The following is a 23,209-nucleotide window of genomic DNA, read 5'->3' on the forward strand; positions in this document are numbered from 1 at the left end:
GAAAATCTACAATAATAAATCAAAAAATAAACAGTATTTAAATTATTTCTTATAAAAAAGAAAATTGAAGTTTTTTACATATGATCTGGCTCCTGCCTGACGTCTACTTTCTGCCTCACTCATGATCCTCTAGTAAATTTGTTCCCACCTCATTATTTCGCATTTATTGTTCCTTTCACCTGAATACTCACATATTCACATAAGTGAATCCTCTTGTTACTCAAGTCTCAGCTCAAGGGTCTGCTCCTTGAAGAAGTATTCTTTTCCTCCCAATATAGAGTAACTACCACCCCAACCCTCTCATCCTCTATGGTATTTATCACTACTTGAAATGATCTTGTTTCTTTTTTTATTTTCTTGGTAAAAATGTACACTTAAGCTCCAACAGACCAAGGGTTGTGCCCTCATGTCTGTTTTGTTCATTGTTTCCTATCCAGCAAATAGAACAAAACAGGCTATGGAGCCCCATGGGCAGGAGTGGGAGTAGTCAGACCTGACTGCAGGCAATAAGGAAATAGATTATCTATAGAGAATTTAAAACCAGTAGTAATACAAAGCAAAATCATTCTTCTTTTCATTATTACCATGTTCTAGAATTTCTAAGCAATGTCACTAATAAAATACTCCTGCCCTAGAAAAATCTTTTTTTTTTTTTTTTTTGGTCTAAGTTCTAAACAAATCTCTTGGTCACTGTTAAGTTTTAATAATATATATGTAAACTTCAAATTAGCAAATTTTGACAACTTATCCTTTAACCAACATTGTACTCTCCATGAAAGTTAATTTGGAGAATTCCCAGTTATACAGTGTCCAAAAACATGTTGACTGAGCTACACAAATTCTTTTAGAGAAAAGATTCACAAAGTTTCCAAACTGTTGGATCTCACTGTGCGTGTTGTATCTCTATCCCCCTGTGGTACTATATATCCCTGCATTTTAATAGATTAGAAAGGAACAATGATAGCACAGAGATTGAAAAAAACAGAGAAACAGAACCTGGATTACTTCAATTCTGCCATTTTAGGTGACCACCTGGTATTTGTATTTGTGTTTAAAATTTAAAACATGAAACAGAGTGCAGACTTTGTAATATTTGTTTGGAAAAGTGTAACTTTTAATTTATCATGAACTATTTTACTGAATTTGAATTTTTCTGATGTGAAACTTTAGATGAGGTTATTAATCAGACAGAAAAAATATGTACAAAGAGACAGAATTAGCCTTGAGCACTAAAAAAACACCAAGTCTTAAACTGTTCTTTGAAAATTGGGTCACAGAAATTGAGAAGAAAGTAATTTTCTACGCAACAATAGAATGTAAGGAAATGGACATTACATAGAAAATGATAGGAGAAATGACAGAAGATGCTTATCTGACATTACCAGAAGAAACCAGAGGGCAGTATCTGAATGCCTTGATAGTTTGCAGAAAGCACTGGATACTTGTTCTAAAGCAGTGGGGATCCAATGATGTCAAAGTTCCTTCTCATTAGTACATTTTTCACTGATTTCTACAGAAGAAGAACTGAAGTTTTTACCTACTAGTTAGAAATGTATAATTAATTTCCTGATGAGGATAATTTAGTTGAAACTTTCAACTGTAGAAAATTTGTATGCCTCTGGATTTGATCCTTAAGAAACAAAGACATGGGTGGCATTGTAATTCATAGAACTTTGTGAAATAAGATTATTATAATTCTCTTTCAAACTTAAAATGTTAAGACTTTTCTTTTTTTAACGCTTATTTATTTATTTTTGAGAGAGAGAGAGAGAGAGAGAGAGAGAGCTAGTATGCGTGAGCACACCAGCTGGGGAGGACGCAAGGGGGGGGGAGCACGTAAACGGAGTAGGGGCAGAGAGGGAGGGGCAGAGACGGAGGGGCAGAGAGGGAGGGGGACACAGAATCCATATCAGGCTCCAGGCTCTGAGCTGTCAGCACAAAGCCCACACAGGGCTCAGGGCTCAAATTCACAAACTGAAATCATGACTTGAGGTGAAGTCGGAGGCTTAACCGACTGAGCCACCCAGGAACCCCAAATTTAAGACTTATTATTTGTGTATATGTTGCTTAAAATTAAATAAACCTTACTAATAAAAATTGGTATAAAAGTGTTCATCTTTCAACTATTAACAAAAATAGATCAAAAGTCTACTTATACCATCTACTGAATATTTACATTTTTTCAATGTTTATTTATTTTTGAGAGAGAGACGGAGTGTGAGTGGGGGAGGAGCAGAGAGAGAGGGAGACACAGAATCAGAAGCAGGCTCCAGGCTCCGAGCTGTCAGCACAGAGCCTGAAGCAGGGCTCGAACTCAGGGAGTGCAAGATTATGAAATGAGCTGAAGTCGGACGCTTACCGACTGAGACATCCAGGCGCCCCAAGAATATTTAGAAATATTAGATTTTGATGAAGTTATTGACAAATAGGCAGATGTTAAAGCTCAAAAGTAAAAGCTGTAATATTTTTTATTTATTATGCAGCAGACCAATATCTAGGTTTAAGTTCTTTCTCCTTTAAAAAATACATTAAAAAATAAAAAAAATACATTAATGCAATTATAAAACATTGATCCATTACTTTTTTCAGTGTCTTTTCTGGCCTTTATTACAAGTTTCATTTCATCATCATTTCTTTTTTTAATATTTATTTATTATTGAGTACAGTTGTACACCTTTAGGTTTACAACATGGTGAGTCAGTAACTCTATACATTGTTACACTCACCACAAGTATAGTACCATCTGTCACCATAAATGGTGACTATTAAATGGCTATTACAATACAATGACTATATTCCCTATGCGGTACCTTTTATTATCCTGACGTATTTATTCTTTAACTGGAAGTCTGTATCTTTTGTTCCCCTTCACTCATTTTGCCCATCCCCTACTCCCTCCCTTCTGGCAACCATCAATTTGTTCTCTGTATTAATAGGTCTGGTTCTGCTTTTGTTTATTCATTTGTTATTTAAATTCCACATATAAGTGAAATAATATGGAATTTGTCTTTCTGTATCTGACTTATTTTAGTTAGCATAATACCCTCTAAATCCCTTCATATTGTTGCAAATGGCAATATCTCATCCTTTTTTATGGCTGAATAGCCAAGATATGAAAGGAACTTAAGTGTCCATTGATAGATGATAAAGAAGATGTGGTATATATTATACAATAAAATATTATTCTGTCATCACTTTTTCTTAAAATATTTTTTTTACGTAGAAGAGGAAGCCATTAAAAAATGATCTGCTTAAGGTGTCAGGGTGCCTGGGTGGCTAAGTTGGTTGAGCGTCCAACTTTGGCTCAGGTCATGATCTCACGGTTCAGTTCATGGGTTCAGGCCCTGTGTCAGGCTGTGTGCTGATGGCTCAGAGCCTGGAGCCTGCTTTGGATTCTGTGTCTCTCTCTGTCCCTCCTCCACTTGTGCTCTGTCTCTGTCAAAAATAAATAAACGTTAAAAAATTTTTAAAACTATGATCTGCTTACAGTGTCAAATATGTTAGGCATGTTACTGATGCCAGGCATATAGTTTGCACTTAAATATTTGTTGAATGAATAAATGAATTAATATTAGGTATGTTGATGGTCAGATTATGAGCATCTTCTCTCCTTAGAATCACTCACTGGAGGCCTAGGGAAGATCTTGCTCCTGTTGAATATGTTGCACCTATCCACAGAATATTCTCCTTATAAGCACCAAAATGATCCTTTTAAAATCTAACTTAGATCATGGCACATCTTTGCTCAAAACCCTCCATTGACTTCCCCTCCTAATCAGAATCAAATCCAAAGTCTGTGTGGTGGCACAAAAAGCCCCTACTTAGTGTGTTATTTCACTCCTTTTCAACTTATCACACCAACCACACTGGCCTTTCTTCATTGTTGTTCTTTCTACATGAAACGCTCTTCCCTAAATTCCTTCAGGACTTTTCTCAAATGTCACCTTGTCGGAAAGCCTTTCCCTAACCTATTTAAACAAGTGAATTCTCTCCTTATCCCCATATTATTTTATTTTCCTTCTTAGCAGTTGGCACTTTGTAACATTTGTCTTTTCCTCTTGGAAACATAAGCTGTTTTGTTCTGTATTTTGAACAAGTGCCTGGCATATAGTAGGCTCAGTGACATAGTCTTAGAATGAAAGAACTTGATCATGTATTGCAGAGGTAACATGTTCTTTTTGTGACTGATAAAGGAAATTTTCAACTTTTCATGTGTTTGTGGGTCCTGCTGCTGGGCACCCAGGGAAAGTATTCTGTAACGTTTACTAAGGTCAAAATGACTCTGCAAACTTCAAAGCATGGACTCTATTTCTGCCCCAAGCACATATTGCACATATGCTTCGCTAAAAAAAAAAATACAAAAACAAAAACAAAAAAACAAAAAGGAGCATTCCAAACATAAAGATAAGAAAAAGAAAGAAAATCTCCCTGGTTCCCAAAAGATTAGTCATGCAGACTTACACATATCAACAACATAAGATAAAGTCTTTAACCTTCTGAAATGTCTTTCCTCAGGATGATTTGTAACTCTTTATGGAAAAAAAAAAACATACATATACCTGCATCAAAAGTTCCTTCTCCGGAGCATTCTCTTCTTTGTGAAGAGTGTGTATAAGGGCGGCTGTTTTAATTTGGGCTTGAATAAAACTCTTTTCCTTTCTCCTTACATTTTTAAGAAAGGTTTGTTCGATTTGCCTGGACCTGACTTATAGATAGAAAAGCACCTGGACTTGGGTTTTAGACCCTTATCTAGACAAATCACATATGCCTGAAATAACGAAAATAGTACAAACTTCTGCACCCAGCCAAATAGCTTTCAACTGGATTATGGAGGATATTCTGAAAGGCTTTATCAAGGATAGAAACAGTCAGTCACAACGATGAACGGTTTTACTGGAAGACAGCTGACCAATGGTAGCAGCTTCCTAGAGCCGTATTGGAGGGTAGAGAAAAGGCGGAACCAGTAGACGAGACGTAACCAGGCGGGGCTTGTGAGTGGAGCAGAGTTGAATTGTTTTGTCCCTCTCCGCCCACCATATGAAAACTTAGACGGAGAAGGTCACAGATATGGCGGCTGTCAGGGTAAGTTAAAAAACAAACCCTTTTGTAGTTTCTGGGTGCAGATATAGCTTGCTACTAACTATAGAAAGGATCCTCCTAACTTCAGAAGGGAGCGCCACAGCAAGAGGTGGGGTGGAGGTGGGGTTGTGAGAAATTTGGCAAGGTCAGGGAGTCTTAAACGTTAGAAACCTCAAAACAGCTACCTCTCCCCCTTGGATTTCCTCAGTCTGTGATAGTACTCTTTTCTCAAACTCCCGCGGTTAGCTGTTTATACGACGACACAGTGAAAACTGGGAAACGGGTGGGTGAAAAAGGCTGGCCTGGCCACAAGTTGCAGCAAGCTAACTTGACCAGAAAGAGAAAAGAAATTCAAGGCATTCGACTGGGCGCACAGGGCGGGGTCTCATGACCCTTTGAAAGACTTTGTTTAAACATTTGGGGGTGAAAAAGACCAGAATGGAGACGTCTCAAAGTCTTTCTGCAGTGCGCGGTGTTTGTATTCACTGTTGTTCCTCTCCAGGTTTGAATAATAAACCTGTTTCTTTTGACTTGTGTAATGGGAAAAGGTGCTTTTACTTAGGTATCTTTGTACCGGAAGTGACTCAGCTGGCTGCTAGCTGCAATTCCCTAATTAGGTTTCAATGACAGTAGTCGACAAATGTCTACAGGTAGGTATCTGTAGCGGGTTTTAAGTGTAAAATGCACTGTTTGCAGACGATACAAATATGAATAACTCAGTTCAGCCAAAGTTTAAGGTGAGTCAGTATCCGTCTTGATTCATCTTCCATTTCAACATTTCTGGTTCTCATAATTTATCTAAATTATCACAACATCTTTCCAACTGGACTTGCTGTCTCTAGCCAAGCTGTCATGGAATCCATTTTCCCTGAACTGCCAGACTTATGCTAAAGTGCAAATCTGATTATACCCCTTTACTACTTAAAAGCCTTTATTGGCATTCAGTCATCTGTCCTCTGGAGTCAGGTTAAGACTCCTATGTCTGGAACACCCAACCCTGCCTTGGCTTTCCAGCTTCATCTTTTGTCTCTCAGGAAATCTTGTTAACATCTGTACTCCAAGCCTTTTCTCCTGCTTTTTCTCTGGACCTGATGAGAACCATCTTCATCTAGTTAGTTCCTATTCATAGTCCATTCATTCATATAACAGATATTTGTGTACTAGCTCCTCATATACTAATATGTTTTCCAAGATCCTGTTCCCGATTTTCCCAGTCTAATTTAAATAACTCGTCTTTGTGCTTCCAGAGGATCTTAGGCATACTGTTACCTTATGACTTAACTGCACTTCAAATAATATACTATTTACTTGCCTGTTCTGTCCTCCTATAAGATGCTTGAGGACAGTATTTATAATACTAATTTTTGTATCCCTAGTACTTGTAGGACTTACATTAGGTACTCAGTAAAATCTACAGGAATAAATAAATGCCAGGCAATGAAGTAGTGTACTCTGTGATTCAGAGCAAGGGAAATACCTTGCCTCAGGAGAAGTACAAAGTGATCTGAGGGTTCAAAAGACAGAGCCCAAACCTGGTTGAAAGTAATAAAGACTTCATGGGGGAGATGCAGAGACAGAGGAATGGCCAATGGTAAAAAGCAAACCAGCATAGTGTGTTATCACTGAAGCCTAGAGGAGGGAGTTGAACAGTCTTTTTGTTTGGCCATTAATAAGTCACTGGAAGCCACCATTTATTAAGTGGTTACTATAAGACCAGGCACCATGCTAAAATACGTATGTTATTTCACTTAACTCTCAGGACAACTTTATGTTGTAGTTATGATCACCGTTTTACAAATGAAAAACTAAGGTTGAGAGAACTCAAGTAAACTGCCCCAAATCATAATGCATTATCTTTATGGGGTGTTGATTTTGGCTCAGGTCATGATCTCATGGTCCTGATATTGAGCCCCACGTTGGGCTCCGCGCTGGGCATCACGCTGGGCATGGAGCCTGCTTAAGATTCTCTCCCTCTTCCTCTGCCCCTCCCCCACTCGTGCCCACTCTCTCAAAAAAAAAAAAAAAAGAATCTTTATATTCCCAGCACTTAGTGTAATGCCATATATTTTCTGACCTTTAGATCCCCATTTAAGTCACACCTCCTTCAGGCCAGTGGACTGATAACCTGTTTCCCGTGACAGTGTCAGTAGTCTCTAGCAAGTAGAATAGAAATTTGTTATGTTAGCAATAGCACTGCTAGGAATTTACCCAAGGGATACAGGAGTACTGATGCATGGGGGCACTTGTACCCCAATGTTTATAGCAGCACTTTCAACAATAGCCAAATTATGGAAAGAGCCTAAATGTCCATCAACTGATGAATGGATAAAGAAGTTGTGGTTTATATATACAATGGAATACTACTTGGCAATGAGAAAGAATGAAATATGGCCTTTTGTAGCAACGTGGATGGAACTGGAGAGTGTTCTGCTAAGTGAAATAAGTCATACAGAGAAAGACAGATACCATATGTTTTCACTCATATGTGGATCCTGATAAACTTAACAGGAGACCATGGGGGAGGGGAAGGGAAAAAAAAAAGTTAGGGAGGGAGGCAAACCATAAGAGACTCTTAAAAACTGAGAATAAACTGAGGGTTGATGGGGGGTGGCAGGGAGGGGAAAGTGGGTGATGGGCATTGAGGAGGGCACCTTTTGGGATGAGCACTGGGTGTTGTATGGAAACCAATTTGACAATAAATTTCATATTAAAAAAAAATTTGTTGTGTTAACATTATCATTTTTTTTAATTGAAATGAATACTTTTATGCTGCCTTGTTTCTTTCATCTTACACTTTTGATTGTTTTAAGACCCTTGTTGCTTATTCATGATACTTTTAATAAGACAATCTTTAAAAAGTATAAAATGTTGTGGTCATGAAAAATGCTTGGAATGATCTCAATCTTTTTGTATTTGTTGAGGTCTGATATGTGACCTAGTATGTGCTCTGTTGTGGAGAATGTCCCATGTGAATGTGAAGAGAATGTGTATTCTGCTATTTTGGTTGGAGTGTTTTGAATGTAGCTGTTAAGTCCATCTGGTCCAGTGTGTCATTCTAAGTCATTGTTTCCTGTTGTTTTTCTGTTTAGATTTTCTGTCCATTGATGTAAGTGGGGTGTTAATATCTCCTACTATTATTGTATTATTTTCAGTGAGTTCGTTTATGTTTGTTATTGTTTTATATATTTGGGTGCTCCCATATTTGATGCATAAATAATTACATTTGTTAGATCTTGTTGGATTGGCTATACAGCTGTGGGTTCCTTTCTGGGTTTTCTATTCTGTTCCATTGACCTATGTGTCTATTTTTGTGCCAGTCTATACTCTATTGATCACTACAACTTTGTACTATAACTTGAAGTCCAGAATTGTGATGCCCGCAGCTTTGCTTTTTTTTTTTTTTTCAAGATTGCTTTGGCTATTTGGTGTCTTTGGGGGGGGGGGGTCCATACAAAGTTTAGGATTGTTTGTTCTAGCTTTGTGAAAATTGCTGTTGGTATTTTGATAGGGATTGCATTAAATGTGTAGATTGCTTTGGGTAGTATAGACATTTTAACAATATTGGTTCTTCAAATCCATGAGCATGAAATGTCTTTTCATTACTTTGTTCCCTCTTCGATTTCTTTGATGAATGAAAGAAAGAGGTTTTTCACCTCTGGTTAGATTTATTTCTAGGTATCGTAATATTTTTGGTACAGTTGTAAATGGAATCAATTTCTAGATTTCTTTCTGCTGCTTTATTTTTGGTGTATAGAAACACAACTGATTTCTGTGCATTGATTTTGTATCCTATGACTCTTGAATTCTTCTATCAATTTTAGCAATATTTTGGTGTAGTCTTTAGGATGTTTTTTAATATAGAATATTATGTCATCTGCAAATAATGAAAGTTTGACTTCTTCCTTGCTAATTTGGATGCCTTTTACTTCTTTTTGTTGTCTGGTTGCTGTGGCTGGTCCTATGTTAAATAACAGTAGTAGGAATGGACATCTCTGTCTTGTTCCTGACTATAGAGGAAAAGTTCTCAGTTTTTGCCCATTGAGGATGATACTAGCTGCGAGTTTTTCATAGATAGCTTTTATTATGTTGCTGTATGTTCCCTCTAACCCTAACCCTCCTTTGTTGAAGGTTTTTATCATGAATGGAATTACTTTATTAAATGCTTTTTCTGCATCTATTGAAAGGGTCATATGGTTTTTATCTTTTCATTGATTAATGTGGTATATCTTGTTGATTGATTTGTGAATATTGAACCACCCTTACAACCCAGGAATGTATCGCACTTGTTCATAGTGAATGATTATTTTAATGTACATTTGTATTTGGTTTACTAGTATTTTAATGAGAATTTTTCATCCCTGTTCATCAGGGATATTGGCCTGTAGTTCTCTTTTTTAGGGCTGTCTTTCTTTATCTGGTTTTGTTATCATGGTAATGTTGGCCTCATAGAATTAATTTGGAAGTCTTCCTTCCTTTTCCATTTTTTGGAATATTTTGCGAAGAAGAGATATTAACTCTTTAAATGTTTGGTAGAAATCTCCTCTGAAGGCATTTGGCCCTGGACTTTAGATTGTTTGGAGATTTTTGAATACAGATTCAGTTTTTTGCTGGTTATCAATCTGTTAAAGTTTTCTGTTTCTTCCTGTTTCCGTTTTGGTAATATATATCCTTCTAGGAATTTATCCATTTCTTCTAGGTTGTCCAATTTGTTGGCACATAGTTTTTCATAATATTCTCTTATAATTATTTGTATTTCTGTGGTGTTGCTTGTTATTTCTCTTGTTTATGATTTTATTTAAATGGGCCCTTTTGCCTTTCTTTTTAATAAACATGGCTAAGGATTTATCAATTTTATTAATTTTTTCAAAGAACCAGCTCCTGGTTTCATTGATTTATTCTATTGTTTTTTTTTTTTAACTTCTGTATCACTTTTTGTCTGCCCTAATCTTTATTATTTCCTTCCTTGTACTAGTTTTAGGCTTTGTTTTGTTTCTAGCTCCTTTAGGTATAAAGTTGGGTTGAGATTTTTCTTGCTTCTTGAGGTAGATCTGTATTGCCATATACTTCCCTTTTAGGACCACTTTTGCTGCATTTGAAAGGTTTTGGACCATTGTGTTTTCTTTTCATTTCTTTCCATGTATTTTTAAATTTCTTCTTTGATTTCCTAGTTGACCCATTCATTGTTTTATAGAATGTTGTTTAACCTCCATATATTTGTGGTCTTTCCTAATATTTTCTAGTGGTTGACTTCAAGTTTCATAGTGTTGTGGTCAGAAAAAATGCTTGAAATGATCTCAATCTTTTTGTATTTGTTGAGGCCTGATATGTGACCTAGTATGTGCTCTGTTGTGGAGAATGTCCCATGTGAATGTGAAGAGAATGTGTATTCTGCTATTTTGGTTGGAGTGTTTTGAATATAGCTGTTAAGTCCATCTGGTCCAGTGTGTCATTCTAAGCCATTGTTTCCTGTTGTTTTTCTGTTTAGATTGTCTGCCCATTGATGTAAGTGGGGTGTTAATGTCTCCTACTATTATTGTATTATTTTCAATGAGTTCATTTATGTTTGTTATTGTTTTATATATTTGTGTTATTGTTTTATATATTTGGGTGCTCCCATATTTGATGCATAAATAATTACATTTGTTAGATCTTGTTGGATTGGCCCCTTTATTATGATGTAGTGCCCTTTTTCATCTCTTATTGCAGTCTTTGGTTTAAAATCTAGTTTTTCCATATAAGTATTGCTACTCCAGCTTTCATTTGACATCCATTTGTATGATGTTTATCCTTCCCCTCACTTTCAATGTGTAGGTGTCTCTAGGTCTAAAATAAATCTTTTAAAATTTTTTTTAATGTTTATTTTTGAGAGAGAGAGTCCAAGAGTGAGAGTGGAGGAGGGACAGAGAGAGAGGGAGACACAGAATTTGAAGCAGGCTCCAAAGCAGCACAGCAGGTTCTGTGCTGACAGAGTCCGATGAGGGGCTCAAATTCATTAGCCATGAGATCATGACCTGAGGCAAAGTCAGATGCTCAACCAACTGAGCCACCCAGGTGCCCCTAAAATAAATCTCTTGTAGGTAGTGTATAGATGAGTCTTGTTTTTTAATACATTTATGCAAAAGACACCCTATGTCTTTTGATTTAGTCCAGTTACATTAAGAGTAATTATTGATAGGTATGTATTTAGTGCCATTTTATTACTTGTTGCGTCATTGTTTCTGGAGATTTTTCCACTCAAGGTGTCCCCTTTAATATTTGTAATATTAGTGGTCACAGACTCCTTTGGTTTTTGTTTGGGGAATTCTTTATGTCTTCTTCTATTGTGAATGATGGCCTTGCTGGATAGAGTACTCTTGGCTGCAGATTTTTTCCAGTCAGCACATTGAATGTATCAAGCCACTCTCTTCTGGCTTGCCAAGTGTCTGTTAAGAAATCTGTAGCTCCCCTTATGAGGCTAACCTTGTAAGTTAGGGGCTTCTTTTGTATTGCTGCTTTTATGATTTTTTCTTTATCCACATGTTTTGCAAATTTAATTACAATATGTCTTGATGTGGGCCTGCTTTTGTTTATTTTGATGGGAGTTCTCTGTGCCTCCTTCCCCAGATTAGGGATGTTTTTAGCTATTATCTCTTCAAAAAATGTTTCTGCCCTCTTTTCTATCTTTTCTTCTTCTAAGACTCCTATAGTATGAATGTTATTACATTTGATGGAGTCACTGTGTTCCCTTAGTCTATTTTCGTGTTGCATAGTTCTTCCTCTCTTTTGTTCAACTTCAGTAATTTCCATTACTTTGTCTTCTGTATCACTTATTCATTTCTCTCCTCTTCCAGGCTTGTGTTCATTGCATTAAGCCTGTGTCCAATATCAGTTATTGCATTTTTCATTTCTGATTTTTAACTCTTTTATCTCTGTGGTAAGGGCCTCTCTGATGTCTTCCATTCTCTTCTCATCCGCAGAGATTATCTTTATGATTGTTGCTTTAGATTCTCCATCAGGCATGTTAACTTATATTGGTTTGTTTAGATCTCTGGCTTTGCCCTTATATTGTTGTTTTATTTGGGATGAATTCCTCCAACTTGGCATTGTGTCTAAGTCTTAGCTTTCTTCTGTGTTCTGTGTTTTAGAAAAGCCAGTTATGTTTCTTGCTTCTGAAATTAATGGCTTTATGAAGATGTTATGTATTGTCCAGGGCATCCTACTTCAGGGAGTGTGCCTGGTGTGTGCAGTGTGTGCTGTGCTCTTCTGTTATGTTTAGGCTGCTCTGTCCTTCAGGCTAGTCAACTGCAGAGACTCTCCTTGTCTTCAGTGGGCAGTGTTTAGTTCTAGACCAGAATGTAGAAAGTTTTAACTAGGTGTTCTGCAGTCTGCTGTTTAAGTAAGACCTGATCGTACTTCCACTAGAACTCAAGCCCTGCAGAGCTCTCTGGGCACGAGATGTGTGTGGGCAGGGGGTTTCTGCTGGTCTTCTGGGGAAGGAGTCTGCTGTGCTGGGACTGAGGCATGTTTGACTAAGAAGGTCAGTGCCTCTAGTGTGCAGGGGTGTGGGACTTGGTATAAGCAGGTTATGCAGACACTGTAGGTAATGTGCTGTTTAGTGCAGGTGGCTCTGTGTTTATGCTGAGGGGTGGGGCAGGGAAATGGTACTAGCCAGTTCCTTTGTCTCTGGAGAGGGGTCTCAGTGCTTGGCTACTCTCAGGGAAGCACTGAGAAGAGCAAATAATAACCCTCTTGTATGTCCCAGACTTTTTTCAAATCTCTGTTTCTACACTGTTTGCTTTTGGGTTGTTTGCCTGCTCTATCTCCAGGAGCAGGGCAGTGCCCTCTGAGATCTATCCCAGCCAAAAGTCTGCTGCCTTTTAAACTCCGGGCCTTAGCATGTGGTGTGGGCAGGGGTCTACACTGGTCTGGGGGAGGGTTTCAACATGCTGGGACTGAGGAAGGCTGACTGAGAACGACAGTTGCACCAGAGCTCAGAGATGTGGGACTTGGTGTAAGCAGAATAGGCAGCTAGGGTTGGGGCTCAGCTGCTTTCTGCAGGTGGCTTTTTGGTTTATGCTGAAGGGCAGGGGAGGGAAATGGCATCAACCAGCTCCTTTGTCCTGGGAGGGGCATAGCTGAATGCTACCTCTCAGGGATATGTTCCAAGTACAGTGAATAATCTCCTCACTGTATGCCCCAGACATTCTTCAAATCCATATTTCCATGTTGTCTGCCCCAAGGTTGTTTGCCTGCCTCCTCTAGGAGCAGGGCAGTGCCCTCAGGGCTCTATCTCAGTGGAGTCTGCCTACCTTTAGAATGCCAGGCTTTAAATCCTGCTGGTTGCAAGAACTCCTGAAAATCAGCCCCTCTTGTTTTTCCCATGCAGTGGCCTTGGGGAAATGTTCTGTGTGTTCCCTTGTGTGCTCTACTCTCTCTCACCCTTCTCTGTGACCACAGCTCCCTCTCTTCTGCAGCACCCACAGTCTCTTTCTGCCCTGAATAATGTGTCCACACTTCCTACCTTCCTCAAAGTGCCTTCTTCTCTCCCTTTAGTTGTGGAGTTAATTCTGTCAGTCTTCAGGTAGGTTTCTGAGGTACTTAGAATGATTTGATAGTTATCTAGTTGTATTTTGGGACAAGACGAGCCTAGTGTCCTCCTACTCCACCACCATCTCTCTCAATTAGCATGTCAGTCCTTTGAAATAGAATATTTGATATGTAATCATAGAAGGACCAAATTGTATAGGTACGTTTTTGTAGTTTGTTCATTTGTTCTTCAGTGCCGCTATATTTTTCAAGGATTTTGTGAGAAAATATAGACAGAGTTTTAAGGTTTTCTATTTCAGCAAAGTATCTTCTTTCCATATAGCAGTATAATGAATAATGACATAGCTGGTAGACTCTACTGTTTTCTGTAGATTTATTGATAATGCAGATTTAATGTAGATTTAATGTAGTTTATTCTCTTAGAGATTACTCACCCACTCATTTTCTAAAGAAAATAAGCTCTATGATATAAACAAATCTTTTGTTAGTGACTCAGTAGTGATTACTCTAAAACTGCATCTTTGTGTAAGACTTTTATGTTGGTGTTGAGAAATAGCTCTTAGGCTGTGGCTACAAAATGAAGCATTAACATCTTTTCTTGCTTTACTTTTAGAAAAAAATACAGTAGTATCTGTGTTAAAGCAGAGGATGAGTTCAGTAGCACTTGGTCATTGTCAGAAACTTTCTTACTCTTGAAAAAGAGTGTGGGAGACACGAGTGCATTTAAGAAATCACTAAAAGGGAATTAAAATGTTTTCATGGGCAAATATGGCTGGGCCTGTCCTGAATGACCCAAAGGAGTGAAACCAGGACCAGTGGAAATTATATGGACATGTGTTTCAGTTTATCTATGGAAGAACTTTCTCATAGAGCTATAAAAAGATGAAATGATTTATCAGTGGAATTTCCCCTTACCAAAAGGGACCATACATAAACTGGAGGGTCACTTGGCAGTGTGTTATAGGAGGGATTCAAAATGAGAGAAATGGTTGGACCAGAAGACCTTTAAGGTCCCTTTGCATTCCTAGACTGAAGCTTTAGTACAAAGAAGGTGATATGCCTGAAACACAGCCCTGTATTTTGAAACCAGTCTCTCTTTTGCCAGTTTATGTTGGATTCAATAATCATTAGTTTATTCAGGCGCAGTGCTTGATTTTTCAGGCCAATTTGTGATGCTACCTGATAACTTCAGAAGAGACTAAACTTCCTCAGTTGTAGAGTTAAGTTTCTGTTTATCTCAAGAGTATTTGTACATTAGGTCTGTGGATAACCAAAATCACCCAGAAAGAATAGTACTAGTGTAGTCAGTCACAGTCCCCCCTCCCCTGCTGACGAGGCAAGCTATTAGCACTTCAGGTCTACTAAAGGAAAGAAAGGGAGAAAGAAGAAAAAAATAGGAAGGTAAAATAAAACTTTAAAGTCAGTTGGACCAAATAGTTGCCGAAAAAAATAAAGGGGTAGAGTAAAGAGGTGAAGAGCAGAAAGAGCAAAAAGTAGGAGTGATTAGAGATGGGTAATCTACTTTTTTCTTTCCCAAGGATAGCAGACTATAACTTCCCTCTCTTCCCCACTCAAGTCTTGTGATCTACAGTTATAAACAGCCATGTGGTGTTGAGATTTTTCTTCTGAACAGCTCCTAGAAAACTGGTCCCACACTGAAAGGGGATCTCCTTTTCGTATGTTCCCAACTCTTTCTATTTCTAGAACTTTTGACCTCCACAAATGAAGCTTTTTAAAAATATATATTTAAACAATACAGTATATAGAAATATTTTTCTGTAAGGGGTTCCTTAAGGTGTTATTGACCATTCTAGGTAAAAAATATATCAATTTAAATAGAAATTATTCTTTTTTTAATTTTATTTTTTATTTTTTTTAAATTACATCCAAATTAGCATATAGTGCAACAATGATTTCAGGAGTAGATTCCTTAGTGCCCCTTACCCATTTATCCCATCCCCCCTCCCACAACCCCTCCCGTAATCCTCAGTTTGTTCTCCATATTTATGACTCTCTTCTGTTTGTCCCCCTCCCTGTTTTTATATTATTTTTGTTTCCCTTCCCTTATGTTCATCTGTTTTGTCTCTTAAAGTCCTCATATGCGTGAAGTCATATGATTTTTGTCTTTCTCTGACTAATTTCACTTAGCATAATACCCTCCAGTTCCATCCACGTCCTTGCAAATGGCAAGATTTCATTCTTTTTGACTGCCGAGTAATACTCCATATATATACACAATGGAGTAATACTCCAGTAATTACTCCGAGTAATACTCCATATATATACACAATGGAGTAATATATATATATATATATATATATATATATATATATACCACATCTTCTTTATCCATTCATCCATCAATGGACATTTGGGCCCTTTCCATACTTTGGCTATTGTAGATAGTGCTGCTATAAACATGGGGGTGCATGTGTCCCTTCGAAACAGCACACCTGTATCCCTTGGATAAATGCCTAGTAGTGCAATTGCTGGGTCGTAGGGTACTTCTATTTTTAGTTTTTTGAGGAACCTCCATACTGCTTTCAAGAGTGGCTGTACCAGCTTGCATTCCCACCAACAATGCAAAAGAGATCCTCTTTCTCTGCATCCTCACCAACATCTGTTGTTGCCTGAGTTGTTAATGTTAGCCATTCTGACAGGTGTAAGGTGGTATCTTATTGTGGTTTTGATTTGTATTTCCCTGATGATGAGTGATGTTGAGCATTTTTTCATGTGTCAGTTGGCCATCTGGATGTCTTCTTTGGAGAAGTGTCTATTCATGTCTTTTGCCCATTTCTTCACTGGATTATTTGTTTTTTGGGTGTTGACTTTGATAAGTTCTTTGTAGATTTTGGATCCTACCCCTTTATCTGATATGTCATTTGCAAATATCTTCTCCCATTCTGTCAGTTGCCTTTTAGTTTTGCTGATTGTTTCCTTTGCTGTACAGAAGAAGCTTTTTATTTTGATTTGGTCCCAGGAGTTCATTTTTGCTTTTGTTTCCCTTGCCCCTGGAGACGTGTTCAGTAAGAAGTTGCTGCGGGCAAGATCAAAGAGGTTTTTGCCTGCTTTCTCCTCAAGGATTTTGATGGCTTCCTGTCTCACATTGAGGTCTTTCATCCATTTTGAGTTTATTTTTGTGTATGGTGTAAGAAAGTGGTCCAGGTTCATTCTTCTGCATGTCGCTGTCCCGTTTTCCCAGTACCACTTGCTGAAGAGACTGTCTTTATTCCATTGAATATTCTTTTCTGCTTTGTCAGAGATTAGTTGACCATACATTTGTGGGTCCATTTCTGTGTTCTCTATTCTGTTCCATTGATCTGAGTGTCTGTTCTTGTGCCAGTACCATACTGTCTTGATGATTACAGCTTTGTAGTATAGCTTGAAGTCTGGGATTGTGATGCCTCCTGCTTTGGTTTTCTTTTTCAAGATCGCTTTGGCTATTCGGGGTCTTTTCTGGTTCCATACAAATTTTAGGATTATTTGTTCTAGCTCTGTGAAGAATGCTGGTATTATTTTGATAGGGATTGCATTGAATATGTAGATTGCTTTGGGTAGTATCAACATTTTAACAATATTTGTACCTCCTATCCAGGAGCACAGAATCTTTTTCCATATTTTTGTGTCTTCAATTTCTTTCATAAGCTTTCTATAGTTTTCAGCATATAGAGTTTTCACCTCTTTGGTTAGATTTATTCCTAGGTATTTTATGTTTTTTTGTGCAACTGTAAATGGGATTGATTCCTTGATTTCTCTTTTTGTTGCTTCATTGTTGGTGTATAGGAATGCAACCGATTTCTGTGCATTGATTTTATATCCTGCAAGTTTGCTGAATTCATGAATCAATTCTAGCAGTTTTTTGGTGGAATCTTTTGGGTTTTCCATATAGAGTATCATGTCATCTGTGAAGAGTGAAAGTTTGACCTCTTCCTGGCCGATTTGGATGCCTTTATTTCTTTGTGTTGTCTGATTACAGAGGCTAAGACTTCCAATACTATGTTGAATAACAGTGGTGAGAGTGGACATCCCTGTGTTTTTCCTGACCTTAGGGGAAAGCTCTCAGTTTTTCCCCATTGAGGATGATATTAGCATTAGGTAATTCATATATGGCTTTTATGATCTCGAGGTATGCTCCTTCTATCTCTACTTTCTTGAGGGTTTGTATCAAGAAAGGATCCTGTATTTTGTCAAATGCTTTCTCTGCACATATTGAGAGGATCATATGGTTCTTGTCCTTTCTTTTATTGATGTGATGAATCACGTTAATTGTTTTGCAGATATTGAACCAGCAACCTTGCATCCCAGGTATAAATCCCACTTGGTCGTGGTGAATAATTTTTTTAATGTATTGTTGGAGCCGGTTGGTTAATATCTTGTTGAGGATTTTTGCATCCATGTTCAGCAGGGAAATTGATCTATAGTTCTCCTTGAGTAGAAATTATTCTATTTTAAAACACTTATTTGATACAGTATAATAATCATTGCATTAATTTGATAAAGAAATTTTTTCATGGCACATGCAAAGTGGAATGCTGTTTCCAGTAAGAAAGAATCACTCTTGCTGTATTTATTCAGGAACAATCTTCAGAAGGTAAAAATTTAGTCAGAAGAATACTACCTTGCATTTATTTAGCAGTAAACAGTTTATAAAATTTCATCTATTATAGTATTTGATCTTAGAACATTCCTACAAGATTTTGAAGAAGAAGAGAAATAGTCTGTAAGGTATCCATATTTTATATAAAAGTACTTGTGATAAATGTTATTTGTGGTGGGGCTAGATTAATTAGGTCTTCAAATGGTTCTGAGAGGCATTTAAATATGCCTGTAAGCATATTTAAAAATTTGAGAATAACTACATTTGGGGGGGGCCGTAGTTCACAATTCTCATTAGATTCTCAAAAAGTTAATACTACTCAATCAGTCTTACAATATCAGATTAGCTTTCGGATCTTTGGTTATCATTTACCTCCATAATTGTTTGGCACATAGGCATTCAATTAAACATGAAAGAATTTACTAAACTACCTATGTGCACTGCCTTATTTAAACCTGTGAATTATTACTTAGTTTTGAGATCCAAAGCCCTTTGGGCACAAAGCGGCATAAGAGTATAAATAAGGAGCCTACCTTTTAGCAGAAAAATAGGCTGCATACATTTTAAAAGGTAAATTATAACAGATTCGTTTAACACTAAATTAGTGCTTCACACAGGTAAGAGCTATATGAATTTATAGGGATGGCTACGAGTGAGCTAATGGAACTTGAGCTAGGCCTTCAATGAAGTGTTTAAGTAAACATACTCATTCAACAAATGTTTTTTGAGTACCTGCTATGTGCCAGGCACTGTTAGGCGCAGGAGATGGGAAGACATTTTAGCAGGGTAAAGAAGTGAGTGAAAGTACTGAGGGAGTAATGTGCTTGACATGTTTGGGCCTAAGAAGATTAATTTGGCTAAGGTCAGAGGGTATATAGAGAGGGACAGAGTAAAATCATCTCTTGTTGGAGTGTACTGTCTTTTCAAGTAAATACAGTGCTCTCAGTATTCTTTTCTCACATCCCCACAAGGTAGATATAGCCTAATTTTTTTCTTATATATAGCATATACACGGGTATATATATATGTGTGTGTAAAACGGAGCTGTTAGGTGTTTTCTTTTAAATTCAATTGCTGATTTTGACAATTGTTATATTTATCAGATCTTGATTAGCATAAACTGACTAGAGTTGAATTTTGCTAGTCTTGTATCATTTCTGAAGGATTTTTTAAACTGTAAATTTGTGTAACTCCTATATTCCCTATATATGTTTTTATTTTAAATTTTCCACTTAAATTTTTATTTATCTAAGAAAACTTTTGACATATTCAGGTGTTATTCAGTAATAATTATATCATAATTATTGAGTATTTAGAAATTCCAAAATAGTTTTGTTCTTTCATACAATATCATAATTATTAAAACGCTCTGTGTTTTATTCATGTTTTAACATTAATATTCTATAATTTAATAATACATTAAGAACCATATTTATTCAAGCCACACTGAGCTCGGCAGTTATTCTGGCTAACTTAAGATGGGCTTTGTAAGTGCTAGAGCTTTAATTTTGATGAAGACTATAATTGACAGGTACTGCGTAATTCCCTTCCATCTTAAACCTGAGAGTTTAACCCATTTTCATCATTCACTGTCTTTATTTAACTTTGCCAGTTGTAATATGTTGTATGCTATAACTTATTAATGAAAATGCGAATATAGTGAACCTGAATGAGTACTGAACACAAAAATAACCTTAGAATTATGCTATCTTAAAAAGGTTTCTGGTGTCATTTGCTTTTGTCTCATAAACATGAAATAAAGTGTGTGTGTGTGTGTGTGTGTGTGTGTGTGTGTGTGTGTGGTATGTATAATTTATTTATAATTATGTATGTATAATATGTATATTATATATATATATAATTTCTTAGCTTTGTGGCAATGTAACATGCTCAATAAATCAAAAGCAAAAGCAATGTTTTTCTAAATATTTTTCTGTCCTCCAAAGTTCACTGCTGGTATTTGTGTCCTTTAGTTGTCCTTTTACATTGAAAATATTAGTATGCGTTCTCTACCATTAACATAAAATACTCTGATGCATAGTTGGCATTCAAAAATATTATTTGCTCCTTTCCTGTTACTAACATATTAGAGCACTAGTATTATTTTATAAGCACATTCATCTTCAGATTACTTCATTTTGTAGATGTGCCACTACTTTCTCTTAGTGTTCCTTAATATTTGATTTCCAAGAAAAGACCAGATCTTATGTACCATTTAAAATGACATTTTTTATTATTTATTTATTTATTTACTTATTTATTTATTAAATATGAAATTTGTTGTCAAATTGGTTTCCATAAAACACCCAGTGCTCATCCCAACAGGTGCCCTCCTCAATACCCATCATCCACCCTCCCCTCCCTCCCAGCTCCCATCAACCCTCAGTTTGTTCTCAGTTTTGAGTCTCTTATGGTTTGGCTCCCTCCCTCTCTAACCTTTTTTTTTTTTTTCTTTCCCCTCTCCCATGGTTTTCTGGTAAGTTTCTCAGGATCACATAAGAGTGAAAACATATGGTATCTTTCTCTGGATGACTTATTTCACTTAGCAGAACACTCTCCAGTTTCATCCACGTTGCTACAAAAGGCCCTATTTCATTCTTTCCTATTGCCACGTAGTATTCCATTGTGTATATAAACCACAATTTCTTTATCCATTCATCAGTTGATGGACATTTAGGCTCTTTCCATAATTTGGCTATTGTTGAAAGTGCTGCTATAAACATTGTGGTACAAGTATCCCTATGCATCAGCACTCCTGTATCCCTTAGGTAAATTCCTAGCAGTGCTATTGTTGGGTCATAGGGTCGATCTATTTTTAATTTTTTGAGGAACCCCCACTCTGTTTTCCAGAGTGGCTGCACCAGTTTAAATTCCCACCAACAGTGCAAGAGGGTTCCCGTTTCTCCCGATTCTCGCCAGCATCTGTGGTCTCCTGATTTGTTCATTTTAGCCACTCTGACTGGCGTGAGGTGGTATCTGAGTGTGGTTTTGATTTGTATTTCCGTGATGAGGTGCGACGTTGAGCATCTTTTCATGTGCCTGTTGGCCATCTGGATGTCTTCTTTAGAGAAGTGTCTATTCATGTTTTCTGCCCATTTCTTCACTGGATTATTTGTTTTTGGGGTGTGGAGTTTGGTGAGCTCTTTATAGGTTTTGGATACTAGCCCTTTGTCCAATATGTCATTTGCAAATTATCTTTTCCCATTCCATTGGTTGCCTTTTAGTTTTGTTGATTGTTTCCTTTGCAGTGCAGAAGCTTTTTATCTTCATGCAGTCCCAATAGTTCATTTTTGCTTTTAATTCCCTTGCCTTTGGGGATATGTCAAGTAAGAAATTGTTGCGGCTGAGGTCAGAGAGGTTTTTTTCCTGCTTTCTCCTCTAGGGTTTTGATGGTTTCCTGTCTCACATTCCTGTCCTTTATCCATAAAATGATATTTTTTTAAAGAAAAGAGAGAAACCAAAAAACAGACTCTTAACTGTAGAGAACAAACAGAGGGTTACTAGAGAAGAGGTAGGTAGGTGGATGGGTGAAATAGTGAAGGAGATTAAGAGTACTTTTGATGAGAAGTGAGAAATGGAATTGTTGAATCACTATTCTGTACACTTGAGACTAATACAACACTGTTAACTACACTGGAGTTAAAATAGCATTTTTTTTTTTTAATTTTTATTTTCTGAGTAAGCTCTACACCAAGGTGGGGCTTGAACTCACCACGCCAAGATCAAGAGTCATGGGGCACCTGGGTGGCTCAGTCAGTTAAATATCTGATTTCAGCTCAGGTCATGGTCTCATGGTTCTTGGGTTTGAGCCCCACGTTGGGCTCTGTGCTGACAGCTCGGAGCCTGGAGCCTGCTTCAGATTTTGTGTTTTCCTCTCTCTATGCCCCACCCCTGCTTGCACTCTGTCTCTTAAAAATAAATAATCGTTGGGGCGCCTGGGTGGCGCAGTCGGTTAAGCGTCCGACTTCAGCCAGGTCACGATCTCGCGCTCTGTGAGTTCAAGCCCCGCGTCAGGCTCTGGGCTGATGGCTCGGAGCCTGGAGCCTGTTTCCGATTCTGTGTCTCCCTCTCTCTCTGCCCCTCCCCCGTTCATGCTCTGTCTCTCTCTGTCCCAAAAATAAATAAACGTTGAAAAAAAAATTAAAAAAAAATAAATAATCGTTAAAAATTTAAAAAAAGATCAAGAGTTGCATGCTGTACCAACTGAGCTAGCCAGGCACCCCCTAAAATAACTTACTTAAATACAAAAATAAAATGGCATTTTTATCATTTTCAAATATCTTCTCCCATTCAGTAGGTTGCCTTTTTGTTTTGTTGATAGTTTCCTTCCCTCTGCAAAAACTATTTATTTTGTTGTAGTTCCAATAGTTTAAATTTGCTTTTGTTTTCCTTGCCTAAGGACGCATCTAGAAAAATGTTTCTATGGCCAGTGTCAAAGAAATTATCACCTATGTTTTCTTCTAGGACTTTTATGGTTTCCAGTCTCACATTTAGATCTTTTATCCATTTTAGTTTGTGTATCGTGAAAGAAACTGGTCCAGTTTCGTTGGTTCGCATGTTGCTGTCCAATTTTCCCAGCACCTTTTGTTGAAGACAGTCTTTTTCCCCTTGTATATTCTTGCTTCCTTTGTCATAAATTAACTGACCATTAAAGTGTGGGTTTATTTCTGGACTCTGTTCCATTGTTCTGTTCCATTGATCTATGTGTCCTTTTTTTTGTGCCAGTACCCTAGTGACTTGTTCTAAACCTAATTACCTGTCAAAGGCCCCACCTTATAATGCCATCACATTAGGGGGTTGAGGCTTGGGGGATACGATCCATAATACCTTGTCTATTTTTAAATTAAAAAAATCTTTACATTGGTTAAGTTTGACATCATTGGTAAAAAATATATTTTCTTGCAGAATGTCCCCAACCCACTTATTTCACTTTGGGATTATGCTTGATCATCATGTGTCCCCATAGTGTTGTTAGACTAGAGCTAATAAAACTGCTGTACAAGTATT

The 23,209-nt window shown here is 37.3% G+C and overlaps 1 protein-coding gene across 3 annotated transcripts in view; it reads left to right on the plus strand.

Moving 5' to 3' along the window:
• Nucleotides 1-4,986: 4,986 nt before the first annotated feature.
• APOOL (apolipoprotein O like) overlaps nt 4,987-23,209 on the plus strand; it is a 97,194-nt gene continuing 78,971 nt past the window's right edge. For 2 of the 3 annotated variants that reach the window (XM_047844905.1, XM_047844907.1), the window contains exon 1: nt 5,004-5,082. In XM_047844905.1, coding sequence (XP_047700861.1) covers nt 5,068-5,082 — 15 coding nt within the window. In that variant the 5' untranslated portion in view covers nt 5,004-5,067. Of the gene's footprint in view, nt 5,083-23,209 lie in introns of all 3 variants that reach the window. The other variant, XM_047844906.1, reaches the window with a different exon arrangement.

This window comes from Prionailurus viverrinus, chromosome X, assembly GCF_022837055.1.
Source record: "Prionailurus viverrinus isolate Anna chromosome X, UM_Priviv_1.0, whole genome shotgun sequence".
Classification (NCBI taxonomy): domain Eukaryota; kingdom Metazoa; phylum Chordata; class Mammalia; order Carnivora; family Felidae; genus Prionailurus; species Prionailurus viverrinus.